Source organism: Parasteatoda tepidariorum, unplaced genomic scaffold (assembly GCF_043381705.1).
Source record: "Parasteatoda tepidariorum isolate YZ-2023 unplaced genomic scaffold, CAS_Ptep_4.0 HiC_scaffold_369, whole genome shotgun sequence".
In the NCBI taxonomy this organism is placed as follows: domain Eukaryota; kingdom Metazoa; phylum Arthropoda; class Arachnida; order Araneae; family Theridiidae; genus Parasteatoda; species Parasteatoda tepidariorum.
Genome location: NW_027261702.1, coordinates 7,018 through 25,000, shown reverse-complemented (window position 1 = coordinate 25,000; position 17,983 = coordinate 7,018). Strand labels below are relative to the sequence as shown.

General features: G+C 30.9%; 2 protein-coding genes across 2 annotated transcripts; one reads left to right on the top strand and one right to left on the bottom strand.

Annotated features, from left to right (window-relative positions):
* Positions 1-1,454: 1,454 nt before the first annotated feature.
* Positions 1,455-12,094, bottom strand: LOC107439833 (uncharacterized; the record flags this gene model as incomplete). The annotated part of the gene is given in 9 exon segments (XM_043050008.2): positions 1,455-1,623; positions 2,993-3,048; positions 4,958-5,063; positions 5,155-5,270; positions 6,656-6,716; positions 8,230-8,304; positions 9,286-9,520; positions 10,624-10,685; positions 11,945-12,094. Coding segments are annotated over 9 exon segments (981 nt in total), but the record flags the coding sequence as incomplete, so codon positions are not given.
* Positions 12,095-14,734: 2,640 nt separating this feature from the next.
* On the top strand, positions 14,735-16,651 carry LOC122270871 (uncharacterized). The gene has a single exon (XM_043050007.2). The coding sequence runs from the start codon at positions 14,735-14,737 to the stop codon at positions 16,649-16,651; it is 1,917 nt and encodes a 638-aa protein (XP_042905941.2).
* The last annotated feature ends 1,332 nt before the right edge of the window (positions 16,652-17,983 follow it).

The following is a 17,983-nucleotide window of genomic DNA, read 5'->3' as shown; positions in this document are numbered from 1 at the left end:
CCACAAGCACTCCCACTGGTTCAAGAGGTCCACGAGGGAAAAATGCACAATATTACCGTTATTACAGAGCACGGAAGCGAGTGGAACAGGAAAAAGAGTCGTTGAATAGAACTAGTGATCCTTCTACGACTGCTGATTCTTCTACAATTAACGTCGCAGGTTACGAAGTTTAACTTCTTCCGCGAGGAGGGACTCCACTCACTATTTTTTTATATGCTTGTTCTCTCCAGGCCAACTTCTTGAGGTAAAACTTATGAACCACGTATTATATTACAGGGTAATAGTGTACCCTACCACAGGAAATAATTATATACCCCATCGGGGGACCTACCTTATCATATTAAAGAGTCAGGGGTGTTTTTGCGACTTTACTCATCCCGTTCTCATATTTTCTTTTTAGCGAGTTTGTTTTAATGAAATCACACGTATTCTTTCATGCGACATGACTCACCAAAATTTTGATACCACTCTAAACAGACTAGTCATATGGAAGTCTTGCAAACATAATTATTATTATTATTTTTTGCAACTAATCTCTTGCAGTTAAATATGTGAATTATATTCACAGCTGCGACTTGTTTAAATAGTTCCGAAGACGACCATACTTGATTTTGTAAAAAGTTTTGTTTCCGCAAACACGTTTGTTAAAAGAAAATATCTGCCGTACAATATATTCGCCCTAAAACTCACAGTGTCGGGGAAAAAGATATTAAATGTAAGATGATTCTCCAAATATCGAACAATTTTAAATAAATTTATTTTAATGTTATTTATTCAAAGTAAGAATTTGGACGCCTTTTCCTTCGGTTTTAGGAAATAGATGTATATGTTTACATTTTCTTCAAGGTTCGTGTTAAAAATTTCAAATTTTTCAGAAGTTTTATTGCCATAAACAGTCTTGATAAGATTTATTTCATACAATAATATTATTGTATAGGGAAAAAAATAACACGACTTTCTTATTTTTGTAAACGTTTTATACTCTTTTAACTTTGAATACAATGCTTTATTCTATTTTGCGTACATTTAGACTAATATTGATTATGTTAACGCCACAAAGATTTTTTCACGATGAAATGTAGACGAATTTTCAATGGTTTAAGAAGCATTTTGCATTGTATACGTTGCGTTCAAACTCTTTTAGGTTTGATAAAAAATACGTATTTTGAAGTGCATCTAATAATTCGCGTTCAATTTTAAATTTAATTTTACAACTTACAAAAATGTGAATAAAGAAATAATCAATACAATAGGTGAGCATCATAAAATGAGAAAACAAAGAAAAAAGCAGACGATTTAAATCAAAGCCATTTTTCTTTCATTTTCATTCAATGTTGCAGTTAATATTATCTCATTATATACTTAGTCAACTGTAAAAGAAATTTTAATTATATATATAAGTGTAAGTGTGAGTACGTTTGATTAAAGAACCCCAATTATTCGAATAAAATCGATTTCATACATAAATATAATTTATTTTGCCAAATAATACACAAATGTTTATTAGTACTTTGCTGCTAGACGGCTCATGGAACTCGATCTTCGTACTTGTACAGTGTAACTGTGATAATTCCCGACAGTCTGAGCGAGAATGGAGGCAGAATATACAAAATTGACAACATTCTATAATGTGAGAAAATAGAAAAGAAAAATAAAATCTAGAATAACAGACAAATTAAGACAAATTGTAAAAATGTCAACTTTCATAAATTTAAGACTTGCACAACCAAACAAAAAACATTTTTAAATTAGTAAACATAGCGGATGGGTATTAAATCCAAGCATATTAATCTACTAAGAAGTTTTGAAAAAAATTGAGGAAAAGTTTTACAAGTAAATGGGAAGACTTTATTATTATTTGAATATTGCTTAAAGTTGTAAAGCAATATTTTAACCCATCAGTGTTCCTCTTTAGGGACAGATCTAAGCCTATTTTTGTTATTTTATTGGCGTAATTTTAAATTAATTAATAATTTTGACGAAATTTTTAATTTGTGACGTAATTTCGACGTTTATTGTTAGGTCTTATGGATTTTGTAAATGTCACCAGATTGCTCAATGCGCAATAAACTTTTATTTTCATTTGTAATTTTAATTGCTTTTCTCTTTTAAGCCTCAAGGAAATGCTTACAAGAAGCACGCGGAAGATCAAAATTTCAGAAAATTAATATCTTATATTTTCAAGTTTTTGATTATTATTATTTATTATTGATGAATACACATTTTAAAGCAGCATCACCTTGACAAAATATTGAATTTACCGAAAAAAAAAAAGGTATTATTTTCAAATATACTTATGCCATTACTGATTATAGAAAGAAAAAAGAACTATAATTGACCATAAATACAAGCATTACATGTTTTCTACGTTTCAAAAGGATAGTGATGGAACACTTGATCGAAAAGGGAATTTGCGATGCTTATTTAAGGACATATATTGGAATTGGGGGAGGAGTGGTACTTTTCCACCCACATACTCACCATAAAATTGCGCCATCAGATTTCCATTTATTCTGATTGCTACAATATTTTCTGAGAGGCAGAAAATTTTAAAATTTGGAGGATGTCCAAAATGACATCTCCAGACATTTCGAAGAAAGTATCTACAGGATTTTTATCTATTCGGTATTGAACATTTGCACGCTAAATGGCTAAAAAACTGCTGACAATGAGATTATTACGTCATTGATTAAAAATAAAAGCTTGCTAAAAATATAACTTTTTGAATTAATTTTAAAAAAAAGGGAAAATAGAAAAAAAAGCATTATTTTTTCGGTCTTCCTGATAGTTTAATTACCCTTATAAGAACCCTAGATTTTCCCCGTCAAGAGTGCTAAAATTCTGACGAGAGGATTTCCCCCCCCCCTTTTTCACAAAGTTCTTAAATCTTCTACTTAAATCTGTTAAAACCGATGGGGGGGGGCATGCATGGAATACTTCTAATAATTCATAACCAAATTGCTAATGTTCAGAAATAAGGGAATGAACTTACTTGAAAGCTGACTAATAATGTGACGTGCCATTTATTTGGTTGTATATTTGCAGCACCTAGGGGAAAAAGATAAACAAAATAAACCCAGGAGAAAATTCGGCATGTTTATGCTGCGTGAGTTCTGTAGAGAACTGATATTGCTTTGCTATAACTCTGCTGGACAGAAAAACGTACGTATATATATAAAAGGCTAAGTAAAAGTGCTAAATCTCTTTGAATGTGAAATTCCGTAACTTTGAGCCAAATCCAAAAGACAACACAGCTTATGGATCACTCATTGGAATAAACTCGCCTTCTTGAAATGCCCGAATTCGCGCTGTATGAAGAGGAAATCCACGAAGGACAACCGTCATTAAACAATAACAAATCAAGAAGTTGTCTTTAGGGTATAAATCTAGATCCGGAATCTCAGTGGGAGGCAGGAGCTAAATATCGTTTTACGAAGCACTTTCACAAAGAAAAATAAAAAAGCCACATTTTAAGTGCCTTACACTTGAAACAAAGCAACAACTTTAAACTATGCATGTCATCGTGCCGTTAAGAATTATCTGGGCTTTAGAATGGACAAATAACTTAAATAGTTTAAAAAATATTAAACTTTTTTAAACAATCGCAATTTGGCGACATTTTCCCCCCAAGATGAAAATTATCGAAATCAATGCCTTATTCACTATGCAAATTTTCATGAGCCCAGGTAACGCAGCATTTGAGTAAGTTTTTAAACATAACAAAATTAGACTGCTAAAGCTTTTTTTTTTCTTAAAACTATGGCTTTTCTCCATATTGACGTTTTGTGCCATTTTCAGAATTAGCATAGGAGCGTTGGCTAAAAATAGTTTAACTTAACCTCACAGTCATGGGTAACGTTACAAAATATACATTTATGAAAACAGTCATATTATTCGTAAAAAGTATCATTTCCTGAGACAACAGAATCTTCGAAAAACAACCTTAATCCCCTAATAATATAGATACAGAAATATGTACTATTCTATTAAGAAGAAGAATATTCAATAACTATTATACAGTTCTGTGTACGTTCTGAATTCACATTAATTCATTGGAATGACGAAAGAAAAGCAATGTTGACTTCACTTTAATTTGTAATGAATTGAGGACAGAAAAAATTATTTTACCGTGATACACACATCTGAAACAGCAAAAGATCATGAAATCGGAATTAATGTTGTTGGTAATAGAAAGGTAAAAATTCTTGAGAAATTGTTTTTCAAATGCTTGGCGTGTTCTGCTTCAATGTTTGGCATGTTCTGGTTAGTTTTTTCTAGTTTTTCTACCTTTTTCTTAGGGAAATTTTGCTTCTTATTTGCTGCTAAGAAAATGTCGTCCGTCATTGCCAAAGGTTATGACGGAACTAATGCCCGATATTTTCAGGCTCCCGCTAGAGGGCGTACTCGAGCGTTGCGATCGCGAATAGATTATGTTTTGCTGCTTAAAAATTATAAACTAATTTATTATGAAGCAAAATTAATTTAAGGATTTGATATTTATTTTGAGAACTATTAACTGTTAAACTTATAAAAAAAAATACCTAGCAGGCAACTCTGCAGCCTGCAAAAATGTATCTATAAAGCTGAAATATGGTGTGCTGAAAGGGCCTTTTTTATTTAAGAACTAAACACAAATTTTTGAAATGCTAATTTGTTTGAAGGTTACTACAATTTAAGTGCTTTTTTCGAAAAAAAATTTCTGACATTTTTTACTTAAGATAATTACAATATTTTAATAATTACAAAATTTTATTGACAAAATGTTCTTTATGAAAAATAACGAGTTTGAAGAAAGAAAGAAAAAAAAGACAAATGAGAGGAAATCACTGGGACTGATAAGCGGAGCGAGCATCATCAATTTTATTTTCTATTATGAAGTAAGCGTGTCTGCATGCGAAATAAGAAACAACAACAATAATAATAATAATAATTAACTGAGGACGAAAAAAAAACATACCACACAGAGTAGCCGCTGATACAGACAAATACAGCATCTTAATATATTGCCCGAACGCTACGTTGTCTTCAATCTTATTAGCAGTTCCGAACTCCCAATTATTGGGCTGTAAAAATTAATTCTAGTGAAGTAATATTATATAAATTCATTCACAAAGTAATAATAAAAGAAAAAATTGTTATATTTTTTCTACATACATCAATTCTGTAAATGATGAAGTAAAGACCAGCAAATGTGACGACGGTTGCTAAATACGTTTGAGCCATGAGTGTCCCTTCCACTTTGTATCTCATCATTTGTTTCGACAAAACAGCTAGAAGATGGATACATTTTGTAACAAATTATTACTGTGTGGCGCCAGGCATGGTGCGTAGGCGCCAAGAGAATCAACGGGATTACAAACACACGATCGGCAACCTTGGAACTGCCCCAGTATTTAAGAAGCTTCGAACTTTACTCAGTCTCTATCCCACACAGTCTTACTTAATTTTTATGTTTCTGTTTTTAGCTTGTTATGTTCAGTTGTTAAATAAATGTTTAAGTTTATTGTTGTCATAGTTGTCTTCAACTTAATATGAGAGGGTTCCTCCCCCTCAACTGTTTTTTACTACAGGTCAACAGTTATTAGTTAGGGAAACAAAAAAATTCATAAAAGAGACTTTCTTAATTAATACCGTATTACGTTATTTTAACGTATTAAGAAATTGCTTTTTAAAATTAAAAACTTTGAAACAATGTGTGCCTGCTTTAATAAATTAAGAAATATTCTTTTTGAATATTTTTTAAACATAATCAAACGAGAATCAGCAGTAGTTTTTGATACTATATATCTCAGTTTAAAATATCATTTGCTCAAAGGAATAAATTAATAAAAAAAGACTTCTGCTTTTATAAATTTAGAAATATTATTTTTTAAACATTTTTGGAACATAATCAAAGGAGTAAAGGCAGTAGTTATTGATACTGCTTAGTTTAAAATATCATCTCCTCAAAGGAATGAATTAATATGAAGAAAGTCGTCTGTTTTTAATCGAGTAAAAATATTTTAGCTCGAATTAAAAGGTGATAAAAAAAATGTCAAAATATGCTACTAAATCATTCTTGGTTCTAGATTATAAGATAAATTCAAAATTGCTGAGAGAACCTTACCTCATTTATAAAATCAGTTACAAGCAATTTTTAACATTTAAACACCATTTTTTTTTTTCATGTCATCATCAGATCTTTTATTTTATTTATTTATTTATGTGTATTATCGGCAAAGTGGAAAATCCGGCATTATATACAATGTTACAGAATGTATTTTGTCCGGTATTCTCTTAAAGAGCCATTACCCGGTATTCCTACAATGTTATTTTTCCTAATATGGATATTATTCATAATACCTGAATACGCACGTTAAAGTGAAATTTGTTTTTCATAAAAATTTATTTATTTACTAAAGAAGTGTTACCAGTTAAGTAATGTTTTTTATAAAAAGATAGCGAAGAAAAAAATAATGCGATGTTATTCTCAAAATGTTTTACATCGCGTATTAAATCATGCTTTCAAGCTTTTGTCTACAAGCATTGAATAATTAGGTTAAGAGTATAATAATTCTCATGTTTAATACGTTTCCTAAAAAATGACAGGCCACAATGCTGGCATTTCTCACTTTACCGGTACGGTTTATAATTGGAGCAATTTATAACTAATTACCTGTGGCAAATGATACAAGAACCATATTCAGCAGTTGTAAAACTGATCCACAAGCTATAGTCTGTAATGCAATGAAAACATACTTAATTTAAGGATGGCAAAAAAATTTCAATCAATTCAATTTCAGTTTTATTTTTATCAAGCATAATGTTGTAACAAATAGATATAATTACTTGCGTCAAGCAAAAGACTTTGGAGTAGAAATTTGAGCGAAAAAAATACGTTTTATTTTAATGATCGTATTTTCACGTATTAGGGCTCAAATATAACAATTGGAAATACCTACTTTCAATATGCCAATTATTCAGTGCAGACTTTAAGTTATGAAATCATACATAAAGATTTCTTTAAGAGGACGCACTACGCAAAAAAATGAAATTAACATAAAGGGTCCCGATCTTTCAACTGTTTTTTCTGATAAAATATTGGTAACATATACTTTACCTACCCCCATATTTTAAGGGTCAGGAATTCAAATTCACCTAAAAAAGTGCATGTTTATACAAAGAAATTACATTTGAGGGTATTATTTTGTAACATAAATATGCTCTGCTCCAATTACCATTAAAGTCAGGCTTTCTAACCATTTTGATTGAGTCCTAGTACTTGAAAATCCTATCATAAGAATCAAAAATTATTTAAAGAGATCCCTTTTTTTCTCATTATATGTTTGTTATGCTCAAAACGTATATTTATATCTGAATTTTTACATATTCGTAACTAACAATTTTAATAATAATTTAGTTTTGAATATTTCTGCGAAGAATATTTAGACACAAGAATGACAGAAACTAAAATTTTGATTGAAATATTTTTATGAAAATATTTTTGCTTCATTAAAACGTAACATTTTTATTAAAATGTTTCGTTTAATGAAATAAAACTGTCACTTTTGACGATTCAGCGATTCTTGAGATGTATTTCGTTAATTTTGAGAATCATTTCGATAAGAAATCACATGATTTGTGACGAAAAGCGAATTCTCACATAGATAATGAAAATGCTTCCGCAACTCGAAACCTTATTGTAGTGTATTGTGGGAGATTGTTAACTAGAATAAAGACTAGACAATTGAAAGAAAAAAAAAACAGTGATGAAACAATGTATGGGGTCAAAGAGTTAACCTTGTGCCAAGAAGATCTCGGGTTTGAATCTCGCTTCTGGCATGGATGTAATTTATCTCTCTGTCTTTATTATGTTGTTAGGGATATGTTAATCAGCCTGTATGATATCCACAATAAAGTGATAATAAGGAAAGTTAACTACATTAGGCGTTGCGTTTTTTTTTTTTTTTTTTAAGTAGAATGACGAAATTTATTTCTTTTAAGAACTTAGTTATTTCGTCACTTTGACGAAATTTCTGCTTGAAGTATATGTACCTAGAAACGACATCGCCAAAAACAAAGTTTCGTGAAATTTGAATATTCATTTTTTACAGTGAAGATATTTTTAAGATATAATAGTTGTAAAAGAACTTATTTTTTAAATCCAACTTTTATGAAAAATGTCTCATCTAGCTTAAAAATAGGTGCCCAAAAGAAGTTCTGTTTATTTTAACTTAGTATATAACTTACAAGTGCGAAATAGCTTGTATCTCGTACATCCTCCTCTAAGCTGTCGAACAGGGTAAGAATCAGGATACTCACTAACTGTGAAGAAAATTGATTTTAATTTAACCAAACATGAATAGAATTATAATTTAAACACTCACAGCTTACTTGAAAGAAAAATATTCGTTATAGTATGATAAATATGATTCCACCATGCAAATAAGGCTATTAAACTCTAAAAAATTCTAAATATTTTTGTTATATAATCTTTAAGAAATATCCCCTCTCATAAGATAAGATACAATTATTATTTTATTTAAATATGAACGCAATAAGAAAAATACTGTAAAGGAGCTTAAAAAGAAAAAATAGTTTAACAATCATTACATGCCTAAGGATTTTAGTTGATAATTTCTTATTTAAGTGATTATCCCTTTTTTAAAAATATTATAACAATTTATAAAATTACATTACGTATTTTTTCACATACATGACAGCCCCACTCAAAAAAAAATGTCCCGAGTTAAAAAAAAAATTAAATAAATAAATAAAAAAAAAAAAAACTATGCAATTTATATAAGCATTCCGGTCGTTAGCAAGGAACAAATCTTAGCAAAAACGTTTGTTCTTGTCTTTTATATGAAAAAATGTGTTTTGTCCATATTTTTGGCTGAATTTTTCTAATTTTCTGTTTATCTTGTAACCTTTTCCCAAAAACGCTGATTTTAGTTTGGCTCATTAAATATTTCAACGGATGCACAATGACAACTAACAGGCTGGGGAAAGACACTGGTTGACAGGGGAGCCGTCGACAACTGTGCTACGTTTTTGGCGATATTTTTAGCGACAAAAGCTTTATCTACCTTAACGGATCTCGAGGCTGTATAAGCATTAGGAAGCGAAGCATGCAATTTATTAGATGTTTCGTGGCTTTTCTCCTATAAAAACTGTGCGTAATAGATCATTTGGTTCTGATATACAAATAAAGTTAATTTAGAATGGAATAATTTCATCTAAAGTACAAATTACCAGTATTTCTCAAATAATACGTATGATTAATAACAGGGGTGGACAATTTACCTGTGTAAAACAAACTAAGGCAATTTGGTATTTGAGTAGGAAAAATGTCTGTTCATTTTTTATGAAACTCTGTTCTTCTGGTTTGGGTTGTGGCATAATAAGATATTCCCGTAAAAGAGCAGCAGTATCTTCAAGATGGGTGATGAGATCAATTAATGCTGATTGCTTAACCTCCTCTTCGTCCAGTGTGGTGCAGGTGTTCATGGAGGACGTACGAGAACGTGATGCAATGGAACTGAAATCGGTAGAACATAAAAGTATTTTTTAACATTGCATTTTACAGGAAAAGTACATTATGCTTCTGAAACCCTAGCTTTAACCCTTTCCGGAACAGCAAATTTCAATTAAAAAATTTTGTCAGGCAGGACGTTGGAAAAGGCGATCCAATATATTCCAATTTAAACAACGTGTTTAAAGAATAGCGGTAGCTAAACTTTTAAAAGCATTGGGTTTAACATACCTAATGGTTTGTAGCATTTGTTGAATTCGTGTTGCCAAACTGGCTACACTGCACCGAAAAGGGTTAAACAATCACAGAAACTGCCATTTTCTTTAAAATATGTAGTTTAAAAAGAAAATAAATTCACAAATACTATGAAGATTTTTTTTTAAAAAGAAAATACTAAATTTATCAAATTTAACTTTTATACATTCTTTAATTATTACAGAAAAAGTGATAAATTTAAATTTTTAATATTTTTTCATATTTTATGATACTTAGCGTATTTCTTCTCATTTTGGTGATGAAACAAAATCCACTAGAATCAAATACAATTCGATATTTATTTGCCATGAAACTGTTCTAAAGACTACTTGAATTGAATTTCTCTGCTTTCTTATAATTTTTTTTATAATAATTGATTGTACATAGACAATTACTTTGTGAAAACATATAAACAAACAAACCAAAACTTGAAATATTTTTTTTAAATGTTGTTCATCATATAACATATTGGATTTTTGGTGGTGAATATATAAATTATGTAAAAAAATTTAATTGAAAAAGTATTTTGCAATCAAATTGATGTATGAAGTTCCAGATGAATACATGTACTGACGTGGAGATTTAAGCAGAAAATTAAAATAAAAAATTCGAAGATAAAGGCAAGAATAGAAAAATTTGGATCTGTGTGCTAAAGGAGACCAAGGTCCTTCATAGACTGCAGAGCTAAGTAAGTAGTAATGTACCAAATTCATGCAGCCAAATTTTATTAAATACAATTCAAAATATGAAAAATGACATAAAGCATCGAAATCTAAAGTTAAAAAAATGCTAATATTAATAAGAACTGAAAATAAAATTAACATAAGCGTTTATACTTATACCAGAATAGTTACCCAATTTCAAATGAGGTTTGAATCATATCATCAACTAGAGGCGTAACTCCTTTTGGAAGAGGCTATAAAATAATTATACATTTTGAGAAATATTAAGTAATATTAATTTCTTTAAATTCCGTATTTAAATCTAGAAAATTGTTTATAATCATTGTGATCATTTGAGCAGATTTATTTGTAAAATTTCAGATCTTAACGAAATTGATTCCATCGATTGATAATGTTATGATTGAAGAGATAAATTGATGACATATTTTTTTCCCTCCAGCATTAATAATACTTTATTTACTTAATCTTAAACTAATATTCAATTAAAAACTAAAAATTTCTGTTTTATCTGAAGAATATATTTTTAAAAAGCACATATTTAATTAGATTTTAAATTTTAAAATTTGTATAAGCTGATAAATTTAGGTGTAATTTGATAAATGTAAGTACGCAAAATGTTAAATGGTAAAATTATTACAATAATTATTATATAATTAAATATGAAGAATGAAACAACAATTAAAAAAAATTTAATCTTGAAAACTTTTTTGTATTCTATATTAGAATATTGTAAAATTTAATAGCCAAAAAGATGTTATTCAAAAGTTTTTACATTGAGTAATCATTTGTTATGACATGGTACCCATAAAAGGGGTCAAGAGAGTGTGACTACACCCCTAGAAATCCAATAAATTAATAATTGTATTTTATTTTTAATTTTTTAATGTTTACAATTTTTTTATTTCAAATAATTCAAAATAATGTTTCATTCTTGCCATATGAATTCTATTCCGATGTGTAAACTGAGCACAAAAATTGAATTTTTTAAGGTAATGATTTANATATATATATATATTATTTAGCCATTTACTTAACCATTACCATATGCTTTATTTAACCATCATAATGAGAGAACGGACACCCAAGTGACACAGGTATCGAAGTGCTCTCGACTAAAAATTAGGGAATATCTTGCAAATAGTGCCGTAATGATGTATTGTTTTATGGAAAAGAGAAACTTGAGTAATTACAATTGGTTCATTAAATAGGTCAAAGAAAAAGTATGTTTCTCACTGGAAAACTATAAAATGTGTAGTAAAGGGCAAACTATAAAATGCTACATTCATACATATTTGAGATGTAAATATAGAGTAAGAAAGAATCTTCATATTTATCAGTTTTTTAAATGACCTGAATAACTGGTTATCGGTGGAGTGGTGAGATATGAAACGAATGAGATGGATAAAGTGATATATGACGTTTAAATTTCCTTATTCCAAATAAAACTTGAAATTCAAAAATTTTTTTTCCATATCATATCATTTAAACTTACCTCAATTTCTGTTTGAATCGATTCATCAATGAGAGCTTCTGTTTTCTTTTTCGGAGGATATGCGATGACATCTTGCAGCTCCCAATCTGCCCACTGAACAGACTTATTTCTTATAAGACGAGGTCTTTTATCACTCAAGCTGGATGGTTTCTAAAAAATTTAATATATAACTGAAAATGTAATGCATTTCAAATACTTATTAAGCCTAAGATATTCACCGGAAAAAAAGTATTTTCTTTTCTAACTTTTTGATTTAAATGTGGTGCAATTCAAAACTTTTAAAAAATTCTCCTTCATACCTCAAATTTGTTGTAATATGTAGTGACATTTATCTGAATAAGCATTACTTTTTAAAAAAAACTTGGTTGATTAAGGATTTTTCAAATACTTAGTAACCCGTAAGCTTAACCCTAGGTTATTCAGGAAAAAAAATATATTATCTTTTCCATCTTTTTGATTTAAACGTGGTGCAATTCAAAATTTTTAAAAATTTATCTTCGTTTCTCAAATTTACTGTAACACAAAATGGCATTTATATAATGGCATTAATATAGTTTATAATGGCAATAAACATATTTTTTTCCCTCCTTTTTTTAAAATTAAAGAAAGGAAGAAAAAAGAAGAGACTGGTCGATTGGTTGATAATGGTTTTTGATTCTTTGAATTTAAGATATATAAGAGTGCGGCGACTACTATATACAAAGCTCCGTAACTTAACCTTGATCGGATTGTGTATCCTTTAACTTTGTGATTAGAGCATATGATCTGATACTGCTTTAGAAAACTTTGGTCCGCAAATATATATATATTTTTAATTCTTCTTAAACCCTATAGTTTTTAATGAACTTAAAATACAATATTTTGCTAATACTATAATATTTCTCACGAACAATAAGTTTGTAATAAACAATATAGTTTTTTAACCCCTTCCTTCTCGCTCCCGTGAAAATGACGGGGTGAGTTTTCGTCCGCTATTTCTCGCTCCCGTGATATTAACGGGCTGGAGTGTTCAGTAGTAACGCGCCAATAAGAATAAAACTAATTCATTTCTTTTGCCCGGAAAACATTTTATTTCTCATTTTACACACCTGATGGCGAAGTCAAGCATCACTGGCTACGGTCAGTGTGCGGGTGGGTGACCACTTGGATCAGTCTGCGTAGGGACCGAGGGTGTGCAGTACTGGTCCTCGTTAAACTGTGCTACTGTAAAGTTCTCGACTTCGCGCGCAGGTCGTCGAGCTACCGCAGCGAGGGTGCCATCCCCTCCGCAGAGGATCAAAATTGTGATGGCATGTCTTCGGATCATCCTCCGGAATGCTTTCCAGACCGTCGCCAATAGCCCATTGTGCAGCTCTAGTGCGACGTAAATTAACAACAACAACACACCTGATGGCAGTACGAGAATATTTTTAAGTTAATTGTAAATAGTTAGTATAAGAATCGTCGACAATAGATGGCGCTGCGAGATACGGACAAAAACTTAAGGAAAAAAAAGAAGCGGGAGGCTGTTCTCTAGCTTGGTGTGAAAAGACTGGAATGTTCTATGATAGAGCGCGAAGTTTCATTGATTATGTGATTAATTACTATTATTTTCTATATACTTCATGTTTGTTCCGTGGCATAAGTATGCATCTAAATAAAATCGTTTATGCCAAGAAAGGTTTATGGTGAAATCATTTCACATTGAAAAATCTGAAAAAGAACCTGCGAAATATTACTGGCGCAGCCGCCGAAGATGATGCAGAACCAAAAACCAGGTGAGAGCTCACTTTATATTTGTAAATGTATGCTCCCATAAATAAGTAATTATAATTATTTGGGCGAAAATTATACAAAATGGAAATTAAATGTTTGTGTTTCGACATGGAACATTAATTTAGTTTACTCGTCAGAGTACGAACACGCCAGTGTTCTAAAGTGAATTATTTTACTCGCCAGAGTACGTAGATAGCATATTTCTAAAAAGAATTTGGTTGTTCTTGTTGTTTTGATTTTCGTCCCAGATAATTGAAAATTTTATTTCATTATATTGAATTTATTGTTGTTTTTAAGTTCTGTTTTGGAAATTGTTGGAAGCAAGCCAGTGCATAACATATAGCGTGGTATCGTAATTGAAAATTTAAAATTGAATTTATTGTGGTTTTTAAATTCTGTTTTGGAAATTTTTGGAAGCAGCATAAAATATAACATTGCAATCGTATTTCAAAAATAAAGAATGCTGAATGATCTATTATTTATATCAACTAAGATTTATTAAACAAACAAAAAAAAGCATAGGTTGTATCAAATAACGGAATATAATTTGGCGTCAACCAACCTTGGAAGTCTCATTCTAAAACGATTGTTCTGTTTCTTTTATTTTTGCATAAAATGTTTTTTTTTTTATTTCTGAAAGAAGAGGCAAGTGTCTTTTAATAAGAAAAAAAAATACAAAACTGAGTTTGTTTTATTCTATTTGATTATTTTGATATTGAATTGTATCATTGTTGAATTTTTTTATACGTATGATATATTTTGTTTTCGTACATTTTAATGAGAAATTTATACGAAAGTTATCTATAAATTTCTTATCGCATCTAATGATTTAAAATATTCAGTTAAAGTTTTCATTCTCACGTAGAATTTGAATTTTGTTCTAAGAATAATTATTTTGGTTAAAATAATTTTTATGTTTCGAATTTGTGAACTTGTAGGAAAGTATATATTGATGTGGATCCAAGTATGAAAATTATAATACTAAAAAACAAAATAACACAAAATGACACATATGATGAAGCGTTTGCCAGAGAAATGTTTTTCTCAATTGTGGAAGAGAAGCGAAGGAAGGAAGAAATTGAGGAACAGCGAAGGAAGGACGAAATCGAAGCTCAGGAGAAAAGAGAACAAATGGAATTTGAGTTGAAAAAACTTGAAATTGAATCCCGTACTCAACTAACTCAAACTTCATCGCCCAATGGAAACGTACAACATAACGTTGACTTAATTAAGCTCATTCCTAAATTCAAGTTAAGGGATGATGATATTGTGATTTATTTATCTTTATTTGAAAGACAGGCTAAAAGAACAGGGATTGATTCTAAAGACTGGGTGTCATGTTTATTAACTTTATTGCCTTCTGAAATCATTCAACTAATTGGTAGAGAATCTGAAGAAAAATTTGAAGACTACGAATACATTAAGACCATCTTATTAAAGAGATTTAAATTGAATCCTGAAAGTTTTAGAAAAAAGTTTGTGATGCACCAGAAAAGCACTGAAAAATCGTGGAGGGATTTTTGTTATGAAATCACGAATTATTTCGAAGAGTGGATTGATGGACTTGAAATCAAAGACTTTGCCAGTTTAAAAAATCTCATTATCACTGATCAACTTAAGAAAAAGGTACCTCATGAAGTAAGAGACCACCTTCTTGATGAGTGGGCAAATTTCGTTTCTCCAACCAAATTAGCGGATAAGCTTGACGAATATGACAGTGTACGTAATGATTCAAGGAAAACAACTGGAATTCCCTCAAAAGACAAAACTAATGAAAAGTGGCGACCTCGTTCTCCACCTTCAGAAAGAAATTCAAGAAACAAATCATTCTACAAACAGGGCTCATCAAGCGCATATACACCCCGTAAGAGTGATGAACTACAGAGGTCGTTTTCCAAACTATCTTGTTATACTTGTGGAAGAGAAGGCCATACATCCAGATTTTGCCTTAAAAATCGGCAACCTAGAAACACTCCTACAACTGCCCAAAACAATCTAATCCAATCGTCACCACTCCCTTTAGAAAAAGAAAAACCAGAAGTGCTAACTGCCAAGATCTCTATTCCTGTCTCAAAATCCGTGGATATATCTGGAAACATAGATGATTTAAAACTCGTCAGAGTTAAATGCGGAAACGTGGTTCTAAATGGCATTGTAGACACAGGAGCCCAGATATCGGTAGTCCGCGAGAAGTTAGTCGCCGACATACCTTGTGAAGGAGAAAGTAAAATAGAGATATCTTCTGCTTTCGGAGAAAGCGAAGTCACTCCACTGAAAATTTTCCAAATGAAAATAAATGACGAACTTCATGGTAGTGTACCTATCACCTGTGCTGTTTCAAAGAAGCTGGTAACCGATTTGCTGCTAAGTTCTTCAGCTTATGAGATACTGTGTGAAAATATTGAGCTTTGTCACAGTAATCTTCAATGGAATACCTCTTCAGAGGGGGAAGACTCTAGCGACGAACCATCACCATTGAAAGAAAATACTTCAAATTGTGCTGTCATTACCCAAATTTCACAAAAAGACATTAAGAATGCAAGAATGGAAAATGACACTAAATTGGATTTTAAGACTCTTCAAGAACAAGATGAGAGTCTAGAAAAATGCTTTGAATGGGCGAAAAGGAACAAAAATGCTTATACAGTTCAAAACGAAATTCTACTTCACTCGGAGAATATTTGTGGCGAAAACATCAAACAAGTTGTGTTACCCTTAGAGAAAAGAACAGAAGTTCTGAGAATGGCTCATGAAATTCCTCTTGCTGGTCACCTCGGTGAGAAAAAGACAACTCAACGACATAAATATTCATTCTTCTGGCCTACTATCAAACAAGACGTTAAGAAGTTCTGTGAAAGCTGCAAAGAATGTCAATTGAAGCGAACAATCACATATAAAGATAGAATTCCAATCCAACCTATCGTCAGACCAGAAACACCCTTTGAAGTATGAAGTGTTGATTGCATTGGACCGTTAGAACCACCATCCAAAAGAGGTCATCGGTTTGTGATATGTGCAATTGATTTATGCACTAGATGGGCAGAAGCCATCCCTGTTAGAGAAATAAGTGCAAAGACCACATGCAACGTCCTGATGAAGATTTTTTCTCAAACCGGATTTCCGAAAATGATTTGTTCCGATCAGGGAACTAATTTCACAGCCAAACTCACCCGATCTTTTGAAGACTTACTTGGCGTATGTCCCAGATTTTCCACTCCCGGACACCCCGAGAGTATGGGTGCTGTCGAACGATGGAATAGGACTTTAAAAGAAATGATGAATAAAAATATCCAGGAACATGGAAGAAATTGGGACCTACACCTTCTCTATCTTCTGTTTGCCAACAGGGAAGTGCCACATAGCACCACTGGAATAGAATGGTTTTCTGCGTCCGATTATGAATCAAAAAAGAGAAAACATGAAAGCTGCTTATTTTAATGTAAGGAATTTTTAGAATTGGTTTTTTCTTGTTTGCTTTGTATGGTAAGCATTCCTTATTTTACGTTTTTTAGTTTCTAAATAATGATTTTTACTGAAACTTGAAATCTTTTCATGAAAATTGTTGTCAAAAAACTTTTTTTACTTAATTAAATTTCATAAAATTATGAGGCTTATGTATACTTTTTGTTCATTTTAATTTTTGAAGTAATATGATTCTTAAAACTATGGCATGTAAAGTTTAAATAGGCATTTCATGTTATATCATTAAATTTAGTAAAACTATTTCTCGGGCATTAGGTTTTAACTCTTATAAGAATATACATATTTTTTTCTGTTTATGTGCAAATATTTTTCCGATGTGTTTTGGATGTTCCTTCTATAAAAAAAAGAGATACCATTTTGTTTTCGTTTGCATAAGAAAGGATATTAAACATTTATCTTTTTTAAATTTAATTAGCCACGATAAAGAGGAACGTTGCAATGCTACACGCTACATTAAAAACGTCTCAAGAGTAAATGAATGACTGTTCATATAGAAATCGCAGGTATTAGTTTCATACAACAACGCCCCCTGTAGTTCGTTGCGATCACGAATTCTGAAGTATGCGCGAAATTTGAAGTTTGTGGCTAGTCGGGAAGTTAGTTCAAAATCGATTGCAAAATTCCACCCGGACAGACATACACGAAGGCAAGTTTATATAAACGTGGTAAAAAACAATACTCTTATGACTTTATTATTTTTATGCTAGTGAGAACCAAAACAATATGGAAATAAATGAGGGAAAACTGGATTCTACCACGTGATTCCCCGGCCAATAAAAATGTAACGTTAAACGTTTAACG

What these genes read in the sequence shown, in the direction of transcription:
- LOC122270871 (XM_043050007.2), top strand. Translation starts at nt 14,735, where the DNA reads ATGTTTTTCTCAATTGTGGAAGAGAAGCGAAGGAAGGAAGAAATTGAG.